This window comes from Salvelinus fontinalis, chromosome 33, assembly GCF_029448725.1.
Source record: "Salvelinus fontinalis isolate EN_2023a chromosome 33, ASM2944872v1, whole genome shotgun sequence".
Lineage (NCBI taxonomy): Eukaryota > Metazoa > Chordata > Actinopteri > Salmoniformes > Salmonidae > Salvelinus > Salvelinus fontinalis.
This window is the reverse complement of record NC_074697.1, coordinates 8,223,575-8,243,554: the sequence shown is the minus strand read 5'-3', so window position 1 is coordinate 8,243,554 and position 19,980 is coordinate 8,223,575. Positions and strand designations below refer to the sequence as shown.

At 47.7% G+C, this 19,980-nt stretch overlaps 1 protein-coding gene across 1 annotated transcript in view; it reads left to right on the top strand.

Moving 5' to 3' along the window:
* Window positions 1-19,980, top strand: part of LOC129831707 (START domain-containing protein 10-like) — a 45,591-nt gene that overhangs the window by 13,946 nt on the left and 11,665 nt on the right. The window contains exon 5 of the mRNA XM_055895089.1: window positions 15,115-15,167. Coding sequence (XP_055751064.1) covers window positions 15,115-15,167 — 53 coding nt within the window. The remainder of the gene's footprint in view (window positions 1-15,114; window positions 15,168-19,980) is intronic.

Below are 19,980 nucleotides of genomic sequence, written 5' to 3'. Positions count from 1 at the left end.
TAGTACTACAATATCAACATCATCCATTTCTTTCAGGAAGTCTGGGTTTCTGCTCTTTTGCCCAAAAGCAGAGGACTTCAATCCTTGTAAATTCCAACATGCAACGTAAAAAGATTTCATAACTTTTTTTTTCTTTACCTTCAAAATGAGACAAACACTAACAATCCAAACAAGAACTATTAAAATAGGATTTTTCAATTAAAGTAAACTCTTATTATGCAAATGTGATTTGTTTATCATTTAAGATAGGATTTGTGTCATGCCACTTGGGTGGATGTAGTGTGAGGATGGTGGAGTTCTTGTGCTCATCTTACCGTGACCCTCGGCCTATCACATGTGAGCATCCATGACCCTCGGCCTATCACATGTGAGCGTCCATGACCCTCGGCCTATCACATGTGAGCGTCCATGACCCTCGGCCTATCACATGTGAGCGTCCATGACCCTCGGCCTATCACATGTGAGCGTCCATGACCCTCGGCCTATCACATGTGAGCGTCCATGACCCTCGGCCTATCACATGTGAGCGTCCATGACCCTCGGCCTATCACATGTGAGCGTCCATGACCCTCGGCCTATCACATGTGAGCGTCCATGACCCTCGGCCTATCACATGTGAGCATCCATGACCCTCGGCTTATCACATGTGAGCATAGTAGACTCAGCATTTGTTTAATGTCACTCATTTGGTTGGTGGGGGCTGGGCCAGTTGCTCCTCTCACAGCCTGTGCGTAGCTCTGCCTGCTGGGCTGTGGCTCCTCCAAGTGTGGGTCTGCGGTGGGGGGCAGGGGGGTGGGAGGCCTCGTCTGGGTGGCTCTGAAGCTCGTCTGGGGTGGTCTGTGCTGCGCTGGCTGTGGTGGGCATTGAGGTTGTTGGTGCTGTGGTCGTGGCTGGGGGGTCCAGAGTGCTGGTCCGGGGTGTTGTCTCGGTGATCTCGGCGGGGTGGAGATTGCTCCGCTGTTCCTGGGTGGACAGGTCGGGCTGCGGTTTAAAGCGACGTCCTTGAAAGTCTTGGCAAGGATGGGGACTGTCTCCCTGTACAGGTGAACATGGTCATAGAGACAGTCCAGATCGAGGGTGGGATGGTGGGCCAGGTGTACATTGGATCGCAGGGCACAGTCCCGGGATAGGCTGGCGTTTATTCTTTGGATTGTGGCAGGGTGGAAGTCCTTCCTCTGTAGAAGGGTTGACACCACGATCCTTGAGTTGGGGAAGATTGCGGAGGCCTTCTCAATCATTCCCCGTAGTGAAGTCGCCACCCTCTCCTGCTGAGTACGCAGGTCGTTGCTTCCGGTGTGTATGATTATGTGGCTTGGCGACCCGAGATGGGCCTTATCAAGCAGCTCCATGGCACTCTGCGTTGTTGGGCACCACACCTTTCTCGTTTTGTGTCTATGGAAAAGTTTCTTTTCCTGAACAAACTTCCCATTTGAGTCCATCAACAGAACGATGTCAGCTAGTGTTTCTTCTGTTTCTCTCTCTCTCTCTCTCTCTCTCTCTCAATTCAATTCAATTCAATTCAAGGGGCTTTATTGGCATGGGAAACATGTGTTAACATTGCCAAAGCAAATGAGGTAGACAATACACAAAAGTGAAACAAACAAAACTAATTAACAGTAAACATTACACATACAGAAGTTTCAAAACAATAAAGACATTACGAGTGTCATATTAAATATATACAGTGTTGTAACAATGTACAAATGGTTAAAGCACACAAGTTAAAATAAGTAAGCATAAATATGGGTTGTATTTACAATGGTGTTTGTTTTTCACTGGTTGCCCTTTTCTTGTGGCAACAGGTCACAAATCTTGCTGCTGTGATGGCACACTGTGGAATTTCACCCAGTAGATATGGGAGTTTATCAAAATTGGATTTGTTTTCGAATTCTTTGTGGATCTGTGTGATCTGAGGGAAATATGTGTCTAATATGGTCATACATTGGGCAGGAGGTTAGGAAGTGCAGCTCGGTTTCCACCTCATTTTGTGGGCAGTGTGCACATAGCCTGTCTTCTCTCTCTCTCTCGCTCTCTCTCAGCTCTCTCGCTCTCTCTCAGCTCTCTCGCTCTCTCTCAGCTCTCTCGCTCTCTCTCAGCTCTCTCGCTCTCTCTCAGCTCTCTCGCTCTCTCTCAGCTCTCTCGCTCTCTCTCAGCTCTCTCTCTCTCTCAGCTCTCTCTCTCTCTCTCAGCTCTCTCTCTCTCAGCTCTCTCTCTCTCAGCTCTCTCTCTCTCAGCTCTCTCTCTCTCAGCTCTCTCTCTCTCAGCTCTCTCTCTCTCTCTCTCTCTCTCTCAGCTCTCTCTCTCTCAATTCAATTCAATTTGCTTTGTTGGCATGACGTAACATCTCTCTCTTGTTCTCCCTCTCTCTCTCTTGTTCTCCCTCTCTCTCTCTTGTTCTCCCTCTCTCTCTCTTGTTCTCCCTCCCTCTCTCGTTCTCGCGCTCTCTCTCGCGCTCTCCATCTCTCTCTCGCGCTCTCCATCTCTCTCTCGCGCTCTGCATCTCTCTATCGTGCTCTACATCTCTTGACCTCTATATCTCTCCCATTCTCATCTCTCTCTCTTGTTCTCTCTCTCTCTCTCTCTCTCTCTCTCGCGCTCTCCATCTCTCTCTCGCGCTCTCCATCTCTTGTTCTCCATCTGTCTCCCGTTCTCATCTCTCTCTCTTGTTCTCTCTCTCTCTCTCTCTCTCTCTCGTTCTCCATTTCTCCATCTCTCTCTCTCTCGTTCTCCATCTCTATCTCTCTCGTTCTCCATCTCTCTCCATCTCTCTCTCTCATTCTCTCTCTCTCGTTCTCCGTCTCTCTCTCTCTCGTTCTCCGTCTCTCTCTCTCTCTCTCTCTCCGTCTCTCTCGTTCTCCGTCTCTCTCGTTCTCCGTCTCTCTCGTTCTCCGTCTCTCTCTCTCTCTCTCTCTCCAGCTCCATCTCTCTCTCTCTCTCTCTCGTGCTCTCTCTCGCGCTCTCCATCTCTTGTTCTCCATCTCTCTCCCATTCTCATCTCTCTCTCTTGTTCTCTCTCTCTCTCTCGTTCTCCATCTCTCTCTCTCTCGTTCTCCATCTCTCTCTCTCTCGTTCTCCATCTCTCTCTCGTTCTCCATCTCTCTCTCGTTCTCCATCTCTCTCTCGTTCTCCATCTCTCTCTCGTTCTCCATCTCTCTCTCGTTCTCCATCTCTCTCTCGTTCTCCATCTCTCTCTCGTTCTCTCTCTCTCTCTCGTTCTCTCTCTCTCTCTCGTTCTCTCTCTCTCGTTCTCTCTCTCTCTCTCGTTCTCTCTCTCTCGTTCTCTCTCTCTCTCTCGTTCTCTCTCTCTCTCTCGTTCTCTCTCTCTCTCTCTCTCGTTCTCAGCTCTCTCTCAATTCAATTCAATTTGCTTTGTTGGCATGACGTAACATTTCTCTATCTCTCTCTCTCGTTCTCTCTCTCCCTCTCGTTCTCCATCTCTCTCTCGCGCTCTCCATCTCTCTCTCGCGCTCTCCATCTCTCTCTCGCGCTCTCCATCTCTCTCTCGCGCTCTCCATCTCTCTCTCGCGCTCTCCATCTCTCTCGCGCTCTCCATCTCTCTCTCGCGCTCTCCATCTCTCTCTCGCGCTCTCCATCTCTCTCTCGCGCTCTCCATCTCTCTCTCGCGCTCTCCATCTCTCTCTCGCGCTCTCCATCTCTTGTTCTCCATCTGTCTCCAGTTCTCATCTCTCTCTCTCGTTCTCTCGTTCTCCGTCTTTCTCTCTCTCTCTCTCGTTCTCCGTCTCTCTCTCTCTCTCTCGTTCTCCGTCTCTCTCTCTCTCTCTCTCTCTCTCTCATTCTCCGTCTCTCTCGTGCTCTCTCTCGCGCTCTCCATCTCTCTCTCGCGCTCTCCATCTCTTGTTCTCCATCTCTCTCGTTCTCCATCTCTCTCGTTCTCCATCTCTCTCGTTCTCCATCTCTCTCTCTCTCGTTCTCCATCTCTCTCTCTCTCGTTCTCCATCTCTCTCTCTCTCGTTCTCCATCTCTCTCGTTCTCCATCTCTCTCGTTCTCCATCTCTCTCTCGTTCTCCATCTCTCTCTCGTTCTCCATCTCTCTCTCGTTCTCCATCTCTCTCTCGTTCTCTCTCTCTCGTTCTCTCTCTCTCGTTCTCTCTCTCTCGTTCTCTCTCTCTCGTTCTCTCTCTCTCGTTCTCTCTCTCTCTCTCGTTCTCTCTCTCTCGTTCTCTCTCTCTCGTTCTCTCTCTCTCTCTCGTTCTCTCTCTCTCTCTCGTTCTCTCTCTCTCTCTCTCGTTCTCAGCTCTCTCTCAATTCAATTCAATTTGCTTTGTTGGCATGACGTAACATTTCTCTATCTCTCTCTCTCGTTCTCTCTCTCCCTCTCGTTCTCCATCTCTCTCTCGCGCTCTCCATCTCTCTCTCGCGCTCTCCATCTCTCTCTCGCGCTATCCATCTCTCTCTCGCGCTCTCCATCTCTCTCTCGCGCTCTCCATCTCTCTCTCGCGCTCTCCATCTCTTGTTCTCCATCTGTCTCCAGTTCTCATCTCTCTCTCTCTCGTTCTCTCGTTCTCCGTCTTTCTCTCTCTCTCTCTCGTTCTCCGTCTCTCTCTCTCTCTCGTTCTCCGTCTCTCTCTCTCTCTCGTTCTCCGTCTCTCTCTCTCTCTCTCGTTCTCCGTCTCTCTCGTTCTCCGTCTCTCTCGTTCTCCGTCTCTCTCGTTCTCCGTCTCTCTCTCTCTCGTTCTCCGTCTCTCTCTCTCTCGTTCTCCGTCTCTCTCTCTCTCGTTCTCCGTCTCTCTCTCTCTCTCGCTCTCCATCTCTCGTTCTCCATCTCTCTCTCTCTCTCTCTCTCTCTCTCTCTCTCTCTCTCTCTCTCTCTCTCTCTCTCGTTCTCCGTCTCTCTCTCTCGTTCTCCGTCTCTCTCTCTCGTTCTCCGTCTCTCTCGTTCTCCGTCTCTCTCTCTCGTTCTCCGTCTCTCTCTCTCGTTCTCCGTCTCTCTCGTTCTCCGTCTCTCTCTCTCTCTCTCTCTCCAGCTCCATCTCTCTCTCTCTCTCTCTCGTGCTCTCTCTCGCGCTCTCCATCTCTTGTTCTCCATCTCTCTCCCATTCTCATCTCTCTCTCTTGTTCTCTCTCTCTCTCTCGTTCTCCATCTCTCTCTCTCTCGTTCTCCATCTCTCTCTCTCTCGTTCTCCATCTCTCTCTCTCTCGTTCTCCATCTCTCTCTCGTTCTCCATCTCTCTCTCGTTCTCTCTCTCTCTCTCGTTCTCTCTCTCTCGTTCTCTCTCTCTCTCTCGTTCTCTCTCTCTCGTTCTCTCTCTCTCGTTCTCTCTCGTTCTCTCTCTCGTTCTCTCTCTCTCTCTCTCGTTCTCAGCTCTCTCTCAATTCAATTCAATTTGCTTTGTTGGCATGACGTAACATTTCTCTATCTCTCTCTCTCGTTCTCTCTCTCCCTCTCGTTCTCCATCTCTCTCTCGCGCTCTCCATCTCTCTCTCGCGCTCTCCATCTCTCTCTCGCGCTCTCCATCTCTCTCTCGCGCTCTCCATCTCTCTCGCGCTCTCCATCTCTCTCTCGCGCTCTCCATCTCTCTCTCGCGCTCTCCATCTCTCTCTCGCGCTCTCCATCTCTCTCTCGCGCTCTCCATCTCTTGTTCTCCATCTGTCTCCAGTTCTCATCTCTCTCTCTCGTTCTCTCGTTCTCCGTCTTTCTCTCTCTCTCTCTCGTTCTCCGTCTCTCTCTCTCTCTCGTTCTCCGTCTCTCTCTCTCCCTCTCTCTCTCTCTCATTCTCCGTCTCTCTCGTGCTCTCTCTCGCGCTCTCCATCTCTCTCTCGCGCTCTCCATCTCTTGTTCTCCATCTCTCTCGTTCTCCATCTCTCTCGTTCTCCATCTCTCTCTCTCTCGTTCTCCATCTCTCTCTCTCTCGTTCTCCATCTCTCTCTCGTTCTCCATCTCTCTCTCTCTCGTTCTCCATCTCTCTCTCTCTCGTTCTCCATCTCTCTCTCGTTCTCCATCTCTCTCTCGTTCTCTCTCTCTCGTTCTCTCTCTCTCGTTCTCTCTCTCTCGTTCTCTCTCTCTCGTTCTCTCTCTCTCGTTCTCTCTCTCTCTCTCGTTCTCTCTCTCTCTCTCGTTTTCTCTCTCTCTCTCGTTCTCTCTCTCTCTCTCGTTCTCTCTCTCTCTCTCGTTCTCTCTCTCTCTCTCGTTCTCTCTCTCTCTCTCGTTCTCTCTCTCTCGTTCTCTCTCTCTCGTTCTCTCTCTCTCTCTCGTTCTCTCTCTCTCTCTCTCTCTCTCGTTCTCAGCTCTCTCTCAATTCAATTCAATTTGCTTTGTTGGCATGACGTAACATTTCTCTATCTCTCTCTCTCGTTCTCTCTCTCCCTCTCGTTCTCCATCTCTCTCTCGCGCTCTCCATCTCTCTCTCGCGCTCTCCATCTCTCTCTCGCGCTCTCCATCTCTCTCGCGCTCTCCATCTCTCTCTCGCGCTCTCCATCTCTCTCTCGCGCTCTCCATCTCTCTCTCGCGCTCTCCATCTCTTGTTCTCCATCTGTCTCCAGTTCTCATCTCTCTCTCTCTCGTTCTCTCGTTCTCCGTCTTTCTCTCTCTCTCTCTCGTTCTCCGTCTCTCTCTCTCTCTCGTTCTCCGTCTCTCTCTCTCTCTCTCTCTCATTCTCCGTCTCTCTCGTTCTCCGTCTCTCTCGTTCTCCGTCTCTCTCGTTCTCCGTCTCTCTCTCTCTCGTTCTCCGTCTCTCTCTCTCTCGTTCTCCGTCTCTCTCTCTCTCTCGCTCTCCATCTCTCGTTCTCCATCTCTCTCTCTCTCTCTCTCTCTCTCTCTCTCTCTCTCTCGTTCTCCGTCTCTCTCTCTCGTTCTCCGTCTCTCTCTCTCTCTCTCTCTCTCGTTCTCCGTCTCTCTCTCTCGTTCTCCGTCTCTCCATCTCTCTCGGTCTCTCGTTCTCCATCTCTCTCTCTCTCGTTCTCCATCTCTCTCTCTCTCGTTCTCCATCTCTCTCTCTCGTTCTCGTTCTCTCTTTCTCGTTTTCCATCTCTCTCTCTCTCGTTCTCCGTCTCTCTCTCTCTTGTTCTCCGTCTCTCTCTCTCTCTCTCTCTCTCTCTCTCTGTCTCTCTCTCTCTCTCTCAATTCAATTAAATTTGATTTATTGGCATGACGTAACATTTCTCCATCTCTCTCTCGCGCTCTCCATCTCTTGTTCTCCATCTCTCTCGTTCTCCATCTCTCTCGTTCTCCATCTCTCTCTCTCTCGTTCTCCATCTCTCTCTCTCTCGTTCTCCATCTCTCTCTCTCTCGTTCTCCATCTCTCTCTCTCTCGTTCTCCATCTCTCTCTCTCTCGTTCTCCATCTCTCTCTCTCTCGTTCTCCATCTCTCTCTCTCTCGTTCTCCATCTCTCTCTCTCTCGTTCTCTCTCTCTCGTTCTCTCTCTCTCGTTCTCTCTCTCTCGTTCTCTCTCTCTCTCTCGTTCTCTCTCTCTCTCTCGTTCTCTCTCTCTCGTTCTCTCTCTCTCGTTCTCTCTCTCTCGTTCTCTCTCTCTCTCTCGTTCTCTCTCTCTCTCTCTCGTTCTCTCTCTCTCTCTCGTTCTCTCTCTCTCTCTCTCTCGTTCTCAGCTCTCTCTCAATTCAATTCAATTTGCTTTGTTGGCATGACGTAACATTTCTCTATCTCTCTCTCTCGTTCTCTCTCGCGCTCTCCATCTCTCTCTCGCGCTCTCCATCTCTCTCTCGCGCTCTCCATCTCTCTCTCGCGCTCTCCATCTCTCTCTCGCGCTCTCCATCTCTCTCTCGCGCTCTCCATCTCTTGTTCTCCATCTGTCTCCAGTTCTCATCTCTCTCTCTCTCGTTCTCTCGTTCTCCGTCTTTCTCTCTCTCTCTCTCGTTCTCCGTCTCTCTCTCTCTCTCGTTCTCCGTCTCTCTCTCTCTCTCTCTCTCTCTCTCTCTCTCCTTCTCCGTCTCTCTCGTTCTCCGTCTCTCTCGTTCTCCGTCTCTCTCTCTCTCGTTCTCCGTCTCTCTCTCTCTCGTTCTCCGTCTCTCTCTCTCTCTCGCTCTCCATCTCTCGTTCTCCATCTCTCTCTCTCTCTCTCTCTCTCTCTCTCTCTCTCTCTCTCTCTCTCTCTCTCTCTCTCTCTCTCTCTCTCTCGTTCTCCGTCTCTCTCTCTCGTTCTCCGTCTCTCTCTCTCTCTCTCTCTCTCGTTCTCCGTCTCTCTCTCTCGTTCTCCGTCTCTCCATCTCTCTCGGTCTCTCGTTCTCCATCTCTCTCTCTCTCGTTCTCCATCTCTCTCTCTCTCGTTCTCCATCTCTCTCTCTCGTTCTCGTTCTCTCTTTCTCGTTTTCCATCTCTCTCTCTCTCGTTCTCCGTCTCTCTCTCTCTTGTTCTCCGTCTCTCTCTCTCTCTCTCTCTCTCTCTGTCTCTCTCTCTCTCAATTCAATTAAATTTGATTTATTGGCATGATGTAATAATGTATGTATTGCCAAAGCTTATTTTGGATATATACAATATGAAAAAAAAATGAGAATCAAAATGGTCAACCGGACAACAGTAACAACAATAACCAAGTGTCAAAATAACCAACACATTCAACAATAACAATAAGCATACAGTAGAGTACATGTGCAGGTTGATTGGTCTGTCAGACACTGTCCCTCAACTTATGGCAGGCAGCAATGTAGTGCGCTGCCAACCCACAGCTCTCTGCGTCCTCCCCCAACAGGAGTGGTAGCCTACTCTCATCAGAGAGCTCTTTCAAACCTTGAATAAGGGTTTCAAATTTGGGGAAATGACCCTCTAATTGTTTTATATTTTTGACATTTTGTCAGGAAATGCAGCTCCGTCTCAGGTTCTGCTGTGGTGCAGTGGTTGCACAGCCTTTCCTCTACAGGGAGCCAGGTTTTCCTGTGTCCACCCTTCTCAATGGCAAGGCTGTGCTCACTGAGCCTGTACTTTGTCAAGGTTTTAGGTTTTGATCAGTAAACATGGTCAAATAGTTAGCCACGGTGTACTGTTGATTTAGGGCCAGATAGCACTGCATTTTGCTTTGTGTTTGTGCTTGTGTTTCCCAATAAGCAATGTAGTTTTGTTTTGACTGTGTTGTAATATGGTTTATTCTGATTGATTGGATGTTCTGGTCCTGAGGCTTCAGTGTGTTAGTAGAACAGGTTTGTGAACTCAGCCCCAGGACCAGCTGGATGAGGGGACTCTTTTCTTTGCTCAGCTCTTGGCATTGCAGGGCTTGGCAGTGATATGAGAGGGGGTCACTGTATTTTAGATGTTTCCAAATCTGAATTGCTCTTTTTTGAGTTTTTATTTTTGGATATTTGCCTAATTCTGCTCAGCATGCATTGTTTGTAGTTTTCCTCTGGACATGTAGGAGAATCTTACAGAACTCTGCATGCAGGGTTTCAATGGGATGTTTATCCCATTGGGTGGAATCTTGTTTTGTAAGTGGACCCCACACCTCGCTGCCATAAAGTGCAATTGGTTCAATGACATATTCAATTAGTTTTAGCCAAATTTTAATAGGTATTTCAATTTGAATTGGCTTTTTAATGGTGTAGATGTCACGATCGTGTGGCGGATTGACGGACCAAAATGCAGCAGTTGGAAAATAAGCCATCTTCTTTTATTTTAAAAGATGACAAACAATAAACACGAAACACTTAAACAAAATAACAAAACAACAAAACGACCGTGAAGCTACAAACGTTGTGCACATACATACAGGCTACAAACGTTCTACATAGACAATTACTCACAACCAATGAGAGCCTATGGCTACCCTAAATAAGGCTCCCAATCAGAGACAACCGAAATCAGCTGTCTCTAATTGGGAACTCATTCAGGTAACCACTCATTCAGACTCCCCTAGACAACTAAACATACATAGACTACACTCAACACAAACCCATATACTACACCCCATAACCCCTTTACCATATAAACACCCAAAACTAACAAAACATAAACATTCCCCATGTCACACCCTGACCTAACTAAAATAATAAAGAAAAACAAAGAATACTAAGGCCAGGGCGTGACATAACCCCCCCCTTGAGGCGCGAACTCCGGGCGCACCATACACAGTCTAGGGGAGGGTCTGGGTGGGCTTCCCTCCACGGTGACGGCTCCGGCTCTGGTCGTGGTCCCCACTTCACCACAGTCCCTAACCACCTCCTAAGCCTCTTCAAAATGACCCCTCTCCACATTAATCCCATTGCATTAAGGGACAGCTCCGGACTAAGGGGCAGTACCAGGGTCAGGGGCAGTACCAGGGTAAGGGGCAGCACCAGGGTAAGGGGCAGCACCAGGGTAAGGGGCAGCACCAGGGTAAGGGGCAGCACCAGGGTAAGGGGCAGCACCAGGGTAAGGGGCAGCTCCGGACTGAGGAATGGCAGCTCCGGACTGAGGAATGGCAGCTCCGGACTGAGGAATGGCAGCTCCGGGCTGAGGAATGGCAGCTCCGGGCTGAGAGACTGCAGCTCCGGACTGAGGGACTGCAGCTCCGGACTGAGGGACGGCCCATGGCTGGCTGACAGATCTGGCTGCTCATGGCTGGCTAACGGATCTGGCTGCTCATGGCTGGCTGACTGATCTGGCTGCTCATGGCTGGCTGACGGATCTGGCTGCTCATGGCTAGCTGACGGATCTGGCTGCTCATGGCTAGCTGACGGATCTGGCTGCTCATGGCTAGCTGACGGATCTGGCTGCTCATGGCTAGCTGACGGATCTGGCTGCTCATGGCTAGCTGACGGATCTGGCTGCTCATGGCTAGCTGACGGATCTGGCTGCTCATGGCTAGCTGACGGATCTGGCTGCTCATGGCTAGCTGACGGATCTGGCTGCTCATGGCTGGCTGACGGATCTGGCTGCTCATGGCTGGCTGACGGATCTGGCTGCTCATGGCTGGCTGACTGATCTGGCTGCTCCTGTCTGGTTGGCGGCTCTGGCAGATCCTGTCTGGTTGGCGGCTCTGGCAGATCCTGTCTGGTTGGCGGCTCTGGCAGATCCTGTCTGGCTGGCGGCTCTAGCGGCTCCTGTCTGGCTGGCGGCTCTAGCGGCTCCTGTCTGGCGGACGGCTCAGTGGGCTCATGGCAGACGGGCGGCTTTGCAGGCTCATGGCAGACGGGCGGCTTTGCAGGCTCATTGCAGACGGATGGCTCAGATGGCGCTGGGGAGACGGATGGCTCAGATGGCGCTGGGGAGACGGATGGCTCAGATGGCGCTGGGGAGACGAGCAGTTCAGTCATCGCTGTGCAGACGGCAGACTCCTGCCGGCTGAGGCGCACTGTAGGCCTGGTGCGTGGTGCCGGGACTGGTGGCACCGGGCTGGGGACACGCATCTCAGGGCTAGTGCGGGGAGCAGCAACAGGACGCACAGGACTCTGGGGACACACAGGAGGCTTGGTGCGTGGTTTAGACACTGGTGGTAAAGGGCTGGAGACACGCACCATATAGCTAGTGCGTGGAGGAGGCACTGGTGGTACTGGATTGGGGCGGGGAGGTGGCGCCGGAAATACCGGACCGTGCAGGCGTACTGGCTCCCTTGAACGCCGAGCCTGCCCAACCTTACCTGGTTGTATGCTCCCCGTCGCCTGACCAGTGCGGGGAGGTGGAATAACCCGCACCGGCCTATGTAGGCGAACCGGGGACACCATGCGTAAGGCTGGTGCCATGTACGCCGGCCCGAGGAGACGCACTGGTGACCAGATGCGTTGGGCCGGCTTCATGACATACGGCTCAACGCTCAGTCTAGCCCGGCCGATACGTGGAGCTGATATGTACCGAACCGGGCTATGCACGCGTACAGGAGACACCGTGCGCTCTACTGCGTAACACGGTGTCTGCCCGTACTCCCGCTCTCCACGGTAAGTACAGGGAGTAGGCGCAGGTTTCCTACCTGACTTCGCCACACTCCCTTTAAGGCCCCCCCCAAGAAATTTTTGGGTTGTACTCACGGGTCTCCAGCCTTGTCTCCGTGCTGCCTCCTCATATCGCCTCCTCTCGGCTTTCGCTGCCTCCAGCTCTTCACGAGGGAGGCGATATTCTCCAGGTTGATCCCAAGGTCCATCTCCTTCCAATTCGTCCTCCCAACTCCAGAAATCCTGTGTAGGTAGGTCCTGTTGCCGCCTTCCATGCCGCTTGGTCCTATGGTGAGTAATTCTGTCACGATCGTGTGGCGGATTGACGGACCAAAATGCAGCAGTTGGAAAATAAGCCATCTTCTTTTATTTTAAAAGATGACAAACAATAAACACGAAACACTTAAACAAAATAACAAAACAACAAAACGACCGTGAAGCTACAAACGTTGTGCACATACATACAGGCTACAAACGTTCTACATAGACAATTACTCACAACCAATGAGAGCCTATGGCTACCCTAAATAAGGCTCCCAATCAGAGACAACCGAAATCAGCTGTCTCTAATTGGGAACTCATTCAGGTAACCATAGACTCCCCTAGACAACTAAACATACATAGACAACGCTAGACATCTACACTCAACACAAACCCATATACTACACCCCATAACCCCTTTACCATATAAACACCCAAAACTAACAAAACATAAACATTCCCCATGTCACACCCTGACCTAACTAAAATAATAAAGAAAAACAAAGAATACTAAGGCCAGGGCGTGACAGTAGAATGCCCTGCGTGCTTTCTCTCTCAGTTCATTCACAACAACAATAACCAAGTGTCAAAATAACCAACACATTCAACAATAACAATAAACATACAGTAGAGTACATGTGCAGGTTGATTGGTCTGTCAGACACTGTCCCTCAACTTATGGCAGGCAGCAATGTAGTGCGCTGCCAACCCACAGCTCTCTGCGTCCTCCCCCAACAGGAGTGGTAGCCTACTCTCATCAGAGAGCTCTTTCAAACCTTGGACATGTAGGAGAATCTTACAGAACTCTGCATGCAGGGTTTTAATGGGATGACTCATTAAGGTGTCCAGTTGAGATTATTTTTAAACCTAAGTAATTGTAGTGTGTGCAGTACTCTATATATTTTGTACCAATTGAGACCTTTGGTATAATTCCCTGAGATCTGGATCTTCTCTGGAAAATCATTATTTTAGTCTTTTTGGGGTTTACTGCCAGGGCCCAGGTCTGGCAGTACTGCTCTAGCAGGTCTAGGCTCTGTTGTAGGCCATGTGCTGTGGGTGACAGCAGGCATAGGTCACCTGCGAAGAGTAGGCATTTAACTTCTGAATTGTGGAGACTTAACACCAGGGGCTGGGGATTTTTCTAGAATAGTGGCTAATTCGTTGATGTAAATATTGAAGAGTGCAGGGCTCAGATTGCAACCCTGACGAAGGCCCCGCCCCTGGTTAAAGAATTCTGTTCTTTTCTTGCCAATTTTAATGCTGCACATATTGCCAGTATACATTGATTTAATTATGTCATATGTTTTACCCCCTACACCAATTCCAATAACTTTGTAGAACAGTCCTGTATACCAAATAGAATCAAATGCTTTTTGGAAGTCGATAAAGCAAGCGTATATTTTGTTATTATTTTGGTGGACATGTTTATCTATCAGGGTGTGTAGGGTGTAAATATGATCAGTTATGCAATGTTTTGGTATAAATCCAATTGGGCTTTTACTCAAGGCATTGTGCTTATTAAGGAAGTTTAGAACTCTTACATTTATATTACTACAGAAACCTTCCCCAGGTTACTGTTCACACAAATGCCTCTGATTGTTAAGGTCGAATTTGTCTCCATTCTTAAAGATTGGGGTTATGAGTCCTTGATTCCAGATGTCAGGGAAATAACCTACACTCAGGATCAAATTAAACCGTTTTAATATATCCAATTGAAATGTTGCACTAGTGAGTTTGAGCATCTCATTTAAGATGCCATCAGGTCCACATGTTTTTTTACATTTGAGAGCCTGAAGTTTCTTATAGAGCTCCTGGTCAGTAATTGGGGAGTCCAATGGATTTTGATTGTCCTTTATAACTTTTTCTAATCCATTCAACTTCTCATGAATTTGCCGTTGTTCTGCGTTTGTGTCAATTTGAACGGTGTTATAGAGTGTTTTCAAATGGGTTGTCCTTATGTTACCATTTCGTATCGCTAATTCCTCTTGTTTAGATTTTTTTTTCGTTTTTTCCAATTTTGCCAGAAGTTGTTTGTGTTTATGGACTCCTCAATTAGTGTCAGCTGCTTGCTGTTGTACTGTGCTGTTTTGGTTCTGAGTGTTACGTTTATAGAGTTTTAGAGTCTCACAGTAATGAAGGCGTAATTCACCATTATTTGGGTCTCTGTGCTTTTGGTTGGATAGTGTTCTAAGTCTTTTCCTTATAATTTTACAATCTGCATCAAACCAGTTGTCATCTGTGATCTTTTTTGTTTTGTTTTTTATCAATTTCAATTCTGCTTCTTTTGCCGTTTGCCTGAATATATAGTTGATGTTTTTTACTGCCAGATTGATGCCTTCTTTACTGTGAGTGAATGTGGAATCCAGAAAGTTATCTAAGAGTGTTTGGATATTTTGGTTCCAGGTTGCTTTCTGGTATTATTCTGTCTCTCTCTCTTGTTCTCTCTCTTGTTCTCTCTCTCTCTCTCTTGTTCTCTCTCTTGTTCTCTTTCTCTCTCTCGGTCTCTCTCTCTCTCGGTCTCTCTCTCTCTCGGTCTCTCTCTCTCTCGGTCTCCATCTCTCACTCTCGGTCTCCATCTCTCACTCTCGTTCTCCATCTCTCACTCTCGTTCTCAAGCTCTCTCGCACTTTCCTTCTCCAGCTCTCTCGCATTTTCCTTCTCCAGCTCTCTCGCATTTTCCTTCTCCAGCTCTCTCGCATTTTCCTTCTCCAGCTCTCTCGCACTTTCCTTCTCCAGCTCTCTCGCACTTTCCTTCTCCAGCTCTCTCGCATTTTCCTTCTCCAGCTCTCTCGCATTTTCCTTCTCCAGCTCTCTCGCATTTTCCTTCTCCAGCTCTCTCGCACTTTCCTTCTCCAGCTCTCTCGCCCTCTTGTTCGCTCTCTCGCTCTCACTCTCTCTCTTTATTGCTTTCTCTCTGTTAAGATCTTAAAACTCTGATAATCTCGCCATCTAATTATCTGTAAATCACCCTTGAGCTATTTGACCCTGGATGACACGCCATGGTGTAACATGGAAATGTCTCCCTCTCTTCTTCCCTCACCCAGGTTCACTACCCAAGTGGGTTGTTAACAAGTCTTCCCACTTTCTGGCTCCCAAAGTAAGTACATTCCAGCTTGCATATGCCTACACTGCCCAGCATTACACTCCCACTCCCATCACCACATTATAATGCTGAAGCAAGGAGAGAGGGGAGAGATGGGGAGGATACAGATGTGAGTGGCTGTTTGTGTCCATGCATTACCCTCTTACTCAGCAGAGTCTGGTTGTCAGGACACACGGGAGAACACCTATGTTTAATGTATGATCCCTCCTACGCACCCTTGGTCGAGAAGCCCGAGCGTGTTGAAATAGCCAATGGGATCTCAATAAGGAACGATTAGGGAGAACCCCAGATGCTTAGATCTCAAACAGATAGACAACACACTACAGCACAGATAGACAACACACTACAGCACAGATAGACAACACACTACAGCACAGATAGACAACACACTACAGCACAGATAGACAACACACTACAGCACAGATAGACAACACACTACAGCACAGATAGACAACACACTACAGCACAGATAGACAACACACTACAGCACAGATAGACAACACACTACAGCACAGATAGACAACACACTACAGCACAGATAGACAACACACTACAGCACAGATAGACAACACACTACAGCACAGATAGACAACACACTACTGCACAGATAGACAACACACTACTGCACAGATAGACAACACACTACAGCACAGATAGACAACACACTACAGCACAGATAGACAACACACTACAGCACAGATAGACAACACACTACAGCACAGATAGACAACACACTACAGCACAGATAGACAACACACTACAGCACAGATAGACAACACACTACAGCACAGATAGACAACACACTACAGCACAGATAGACAACACACTACAGCACAGATAGACAACACACTACAGCACAGATAGACAACACACTACAGCACAGATAGACAACACACTACAGCACAGATAGACAACACACTACAGCACAGATAGACAACACACTACAGCACAGATAGACAACACACTACAGCACAGATAGACAACACACTACAGCACAGATAGACAACACACTACAGCACAGATAGACAACACACTACAGCACAGATAGACAACACACTACAGCACAGATAGACAACACACTACAGCACAGATAGACAACACACTACAGCACAGATAGACAACACACTACAGCACAGATAGACAACACACTACAGCACAGATAGACAACACACTACAGCACAGATAGACAACACACTACAGCACAGATAGACAACACACTACAGCACAGATAGACAACACACTACAGCACAGATAGACAACACACTACAGCACAGATAGACAACACACTACAGCACAGATAGACAACACACTACAGCACAGATAGACAACACACTACAGCACAGATAGACAACACACTACAGCACAGATAGACAACACACTACAGCACAGATAGACAACACACTACAGCACAGATAGACAACACACTACAGCACAGATAGACAACACACTACAGCACAGATAGACAACACACTACAGCACAGATAGACAACACACTACAGCACAGATAGACAACACACTACAGCACAGATAGACAACACACTACAGCACAGATAGACAACACACTACAGCACAGATAGACAACACACTACAGCACAGATAGAAAACTCTCCCTACCTCTCTATCTCTCCATCCTCACTAGGTTACTATATGGAACAGACAACTCTCTCTATCTCTCCATCCTCACTAGGTTACTATATGGAACAGACGACTCTCTCTATCTCTCCATCCTCACTAGGTTACTATATGGAACAGACGACTCTCTCTATCTCTCCATCCTCACTAGGTTACTATATGGAACAGACAACTCTCTCTATCTCTCCATCCTCACTAGGTTACTATATGGAGCAGACAACTCTCTCTCTCCATCCTCACTAGGTTACTATATGGAACAGACAACTCTCTCTATCTCTCCATCCTCACTAGGTTACTATATGGAACAGACAACTCTATCTATCTCTCCATCCTCACTAGGTTACTATATGGAACAGACAACTCTCTCTCTCTCTCCATCCTCACTAGGTTACTATATGGAACAGACAACTCTCTCTATCTCTCCATCCTCACTAGGTTACTATATGGAACAGACAACTCTCTCTATCTCTCCATCCTCACTAGGTTACTATATGGAACAGACAACTCTCTCTATCTCTCCATCCTCACTAGGTTACTATATGGAACAGACAACTCTCTCTATCTCTCCATCCTCACTAGGTTACTATATGGAACAGACAACTCTCTCTATCTCTCCATCCTCACTAGGTTACTATATGGAACAGACAACTCTCTATCTCTCCATCCTCACTAGGTTACTATATGGAGCAGACAACTCTCTCTCTCCATCCTCACTAGGTTACTATATGGAACAGACAACTCTCTCTATCTCTCCATCCTCACTAGGTTACTATATGGAACAGACAACTCTCTCTATCTCTCCATCCTCACTAGGTTACTATATGGAACAGACAACTCTCTCTATCTCTCCATCCTCACTAGGTTACTATATGGAGCAGACAACTCTCTCTATCTCTCCATCCTCACTAGGTTACTATATGGAACAGACAACTCTCTCTATCTCTCCATCCTCACTAGGTTACTATATGGAACAGACAACTCTCTCTATCTCTCCATCCTCACTAGGTTACTATATGGAACAGACAACTCTCTCTCTCTCTCCATCCTCACTAGGTTACTATATGGAACAGACGACTCTCTCTATCTCTCCATCCTCACTAGGTTACTATATGGAACAGACAACTCTCTCTCTCTCTCCATCCTCACTAGGTTACTATATGGAACAGACGACTCTCTCTATCTCTCCATCCTCACTAGGTTACTATATGGAGCAGACAACTCTCTCTATCTCTCCATCCTCACTAGGTTACTATATGGAACAGACAACTCTATCTCTCCATCCTCACTAGGTTACTATATGGAGCAGACAACTCTCTCTATCTCTCCATCCTCACTAGGTTACTATATGGAACAGACAACTCTCTCTATCTCTCCATCCTCACTAGGTTACTATATGGAACAGACGACTCTCTCTATCTCTCCATCCTCACTAGGTTACTATATGGAACAGACAACTCTCTCTATCTCTCCATCCTCACTAGGTTACTATATGGAACAGACAACTCTCTCTATCTCTCCATCCTCACTAGGTTACTATATGGAACAGACAACTCTCTCTATCTCTCCATCCTCACTAGGTTACTATATGGAACAGACAACTCTCTCTATCTCTCCATCCTCACTAGGTTACTATATGGAACAGACGACTCTCTCTATCTCTCCATCCTCACTAGGTTACTATATGGAACAGACAACTCTATCTCTCCATCCTCACTAGGTTACTATATGGAACAGACAACTCTCTCTATCTCTCCATCCTCACTAGGTTACTATATGGAGCAGACAACTCTCTCTATCTCTCCATCCTCACTAGGTTACTATATGGAACAGACAACTCTCTCTATCTCTCCATCCTCACTAGGTTACTATATGGAACAGACAACTCTCTCTATCTCTCCATCCTCACTAGGTTACTATATGGAACAGACAACTCTCTATCTCTCCATCCTCACTAGGTTACTATATGGAACAGACAACTCTCTCTATCTCTCCATCCTCACTAGGTTACTATATGGAACAGACGACTCTCTCTCCATCCTCACTAGGTTACTATATGGAGCAGACAACTCTATCTATCTCTCCATCCTCACTAGGTTACTATATGGAACAGACAACTCTATCTCTCCATCCTCACTAGGTTACTATATGGAACAGACAACTCTATCTCTCCATCCTCACTAGGTTACTATATGGAGCAGACAACTCTCTCTATCTCTCCATCCTCACTAGGTTACTATATGGAACAGACGACTCTCTCTATCTCTCCATCCTCACTAGGTTACTATATGGAACAGACAACTCTCTCTATCTCTCCATCCTCACTAGGTTACTATATGGAACAGACAACTCTCTCTATCTCTCCATCCTCACTAGGTTACTATATGGAACAGACAACTCTCTCTATCTCTCCATCCTCACTAGGTTACTATATGGAACAGACAACTCTCTCTATCTCTCCATCCTCACTAGGTTACTATATGGAACAGACAACTCTCTCTATCTCTCCATCCTCACTAGGTTACTATATGGAACAGACAACTCTATCTCTCCATCCTCACTAGGTTACTATATGGAACAGACAACTCTATCTCTCCATCCTCACTAGGTTACTATATGGAACAGACAACTCTATCTCTCCATCCTCACTAGGTTACTATATGGAACAGACAACTCTATCTCTCCATCCTCACTAGGTTACTATATGGAACAGACAACTCTCTCTATCTCTCCATCATCACTAGGTTACTATATGGAACAGACGACTCTCTCTATCTCTCTATCACTAGGTTACTATATGGAACAGACAACTCTCTCTATCTCTCCATCCTCACTAGGTTACTATATGGAACAGACAACTCTCTCTATCTCTCCATCCTCACTAGGTTACTATATGGAGCAGACAACTCTCTCTATCTCTCCATCCTCACTAGGTTACTATATGGAACAGACAACTCTCTCTCTCCATCCTCACTAGGTTACTATATGGAACAGACAACTCTCTCTATCTCTCCATCATCACTAGGTTACTATATGGAACAGACGACTCTCTCTATCTCTCTATCACTAGGTTACTATATGGAACAGACAACTCTCTCTATCTCTCCATCCTCACTAGGTTACTATATGGAACAGACAACTCTCTCTATCTCTCCATCCTCACTAGGTTACTATATGG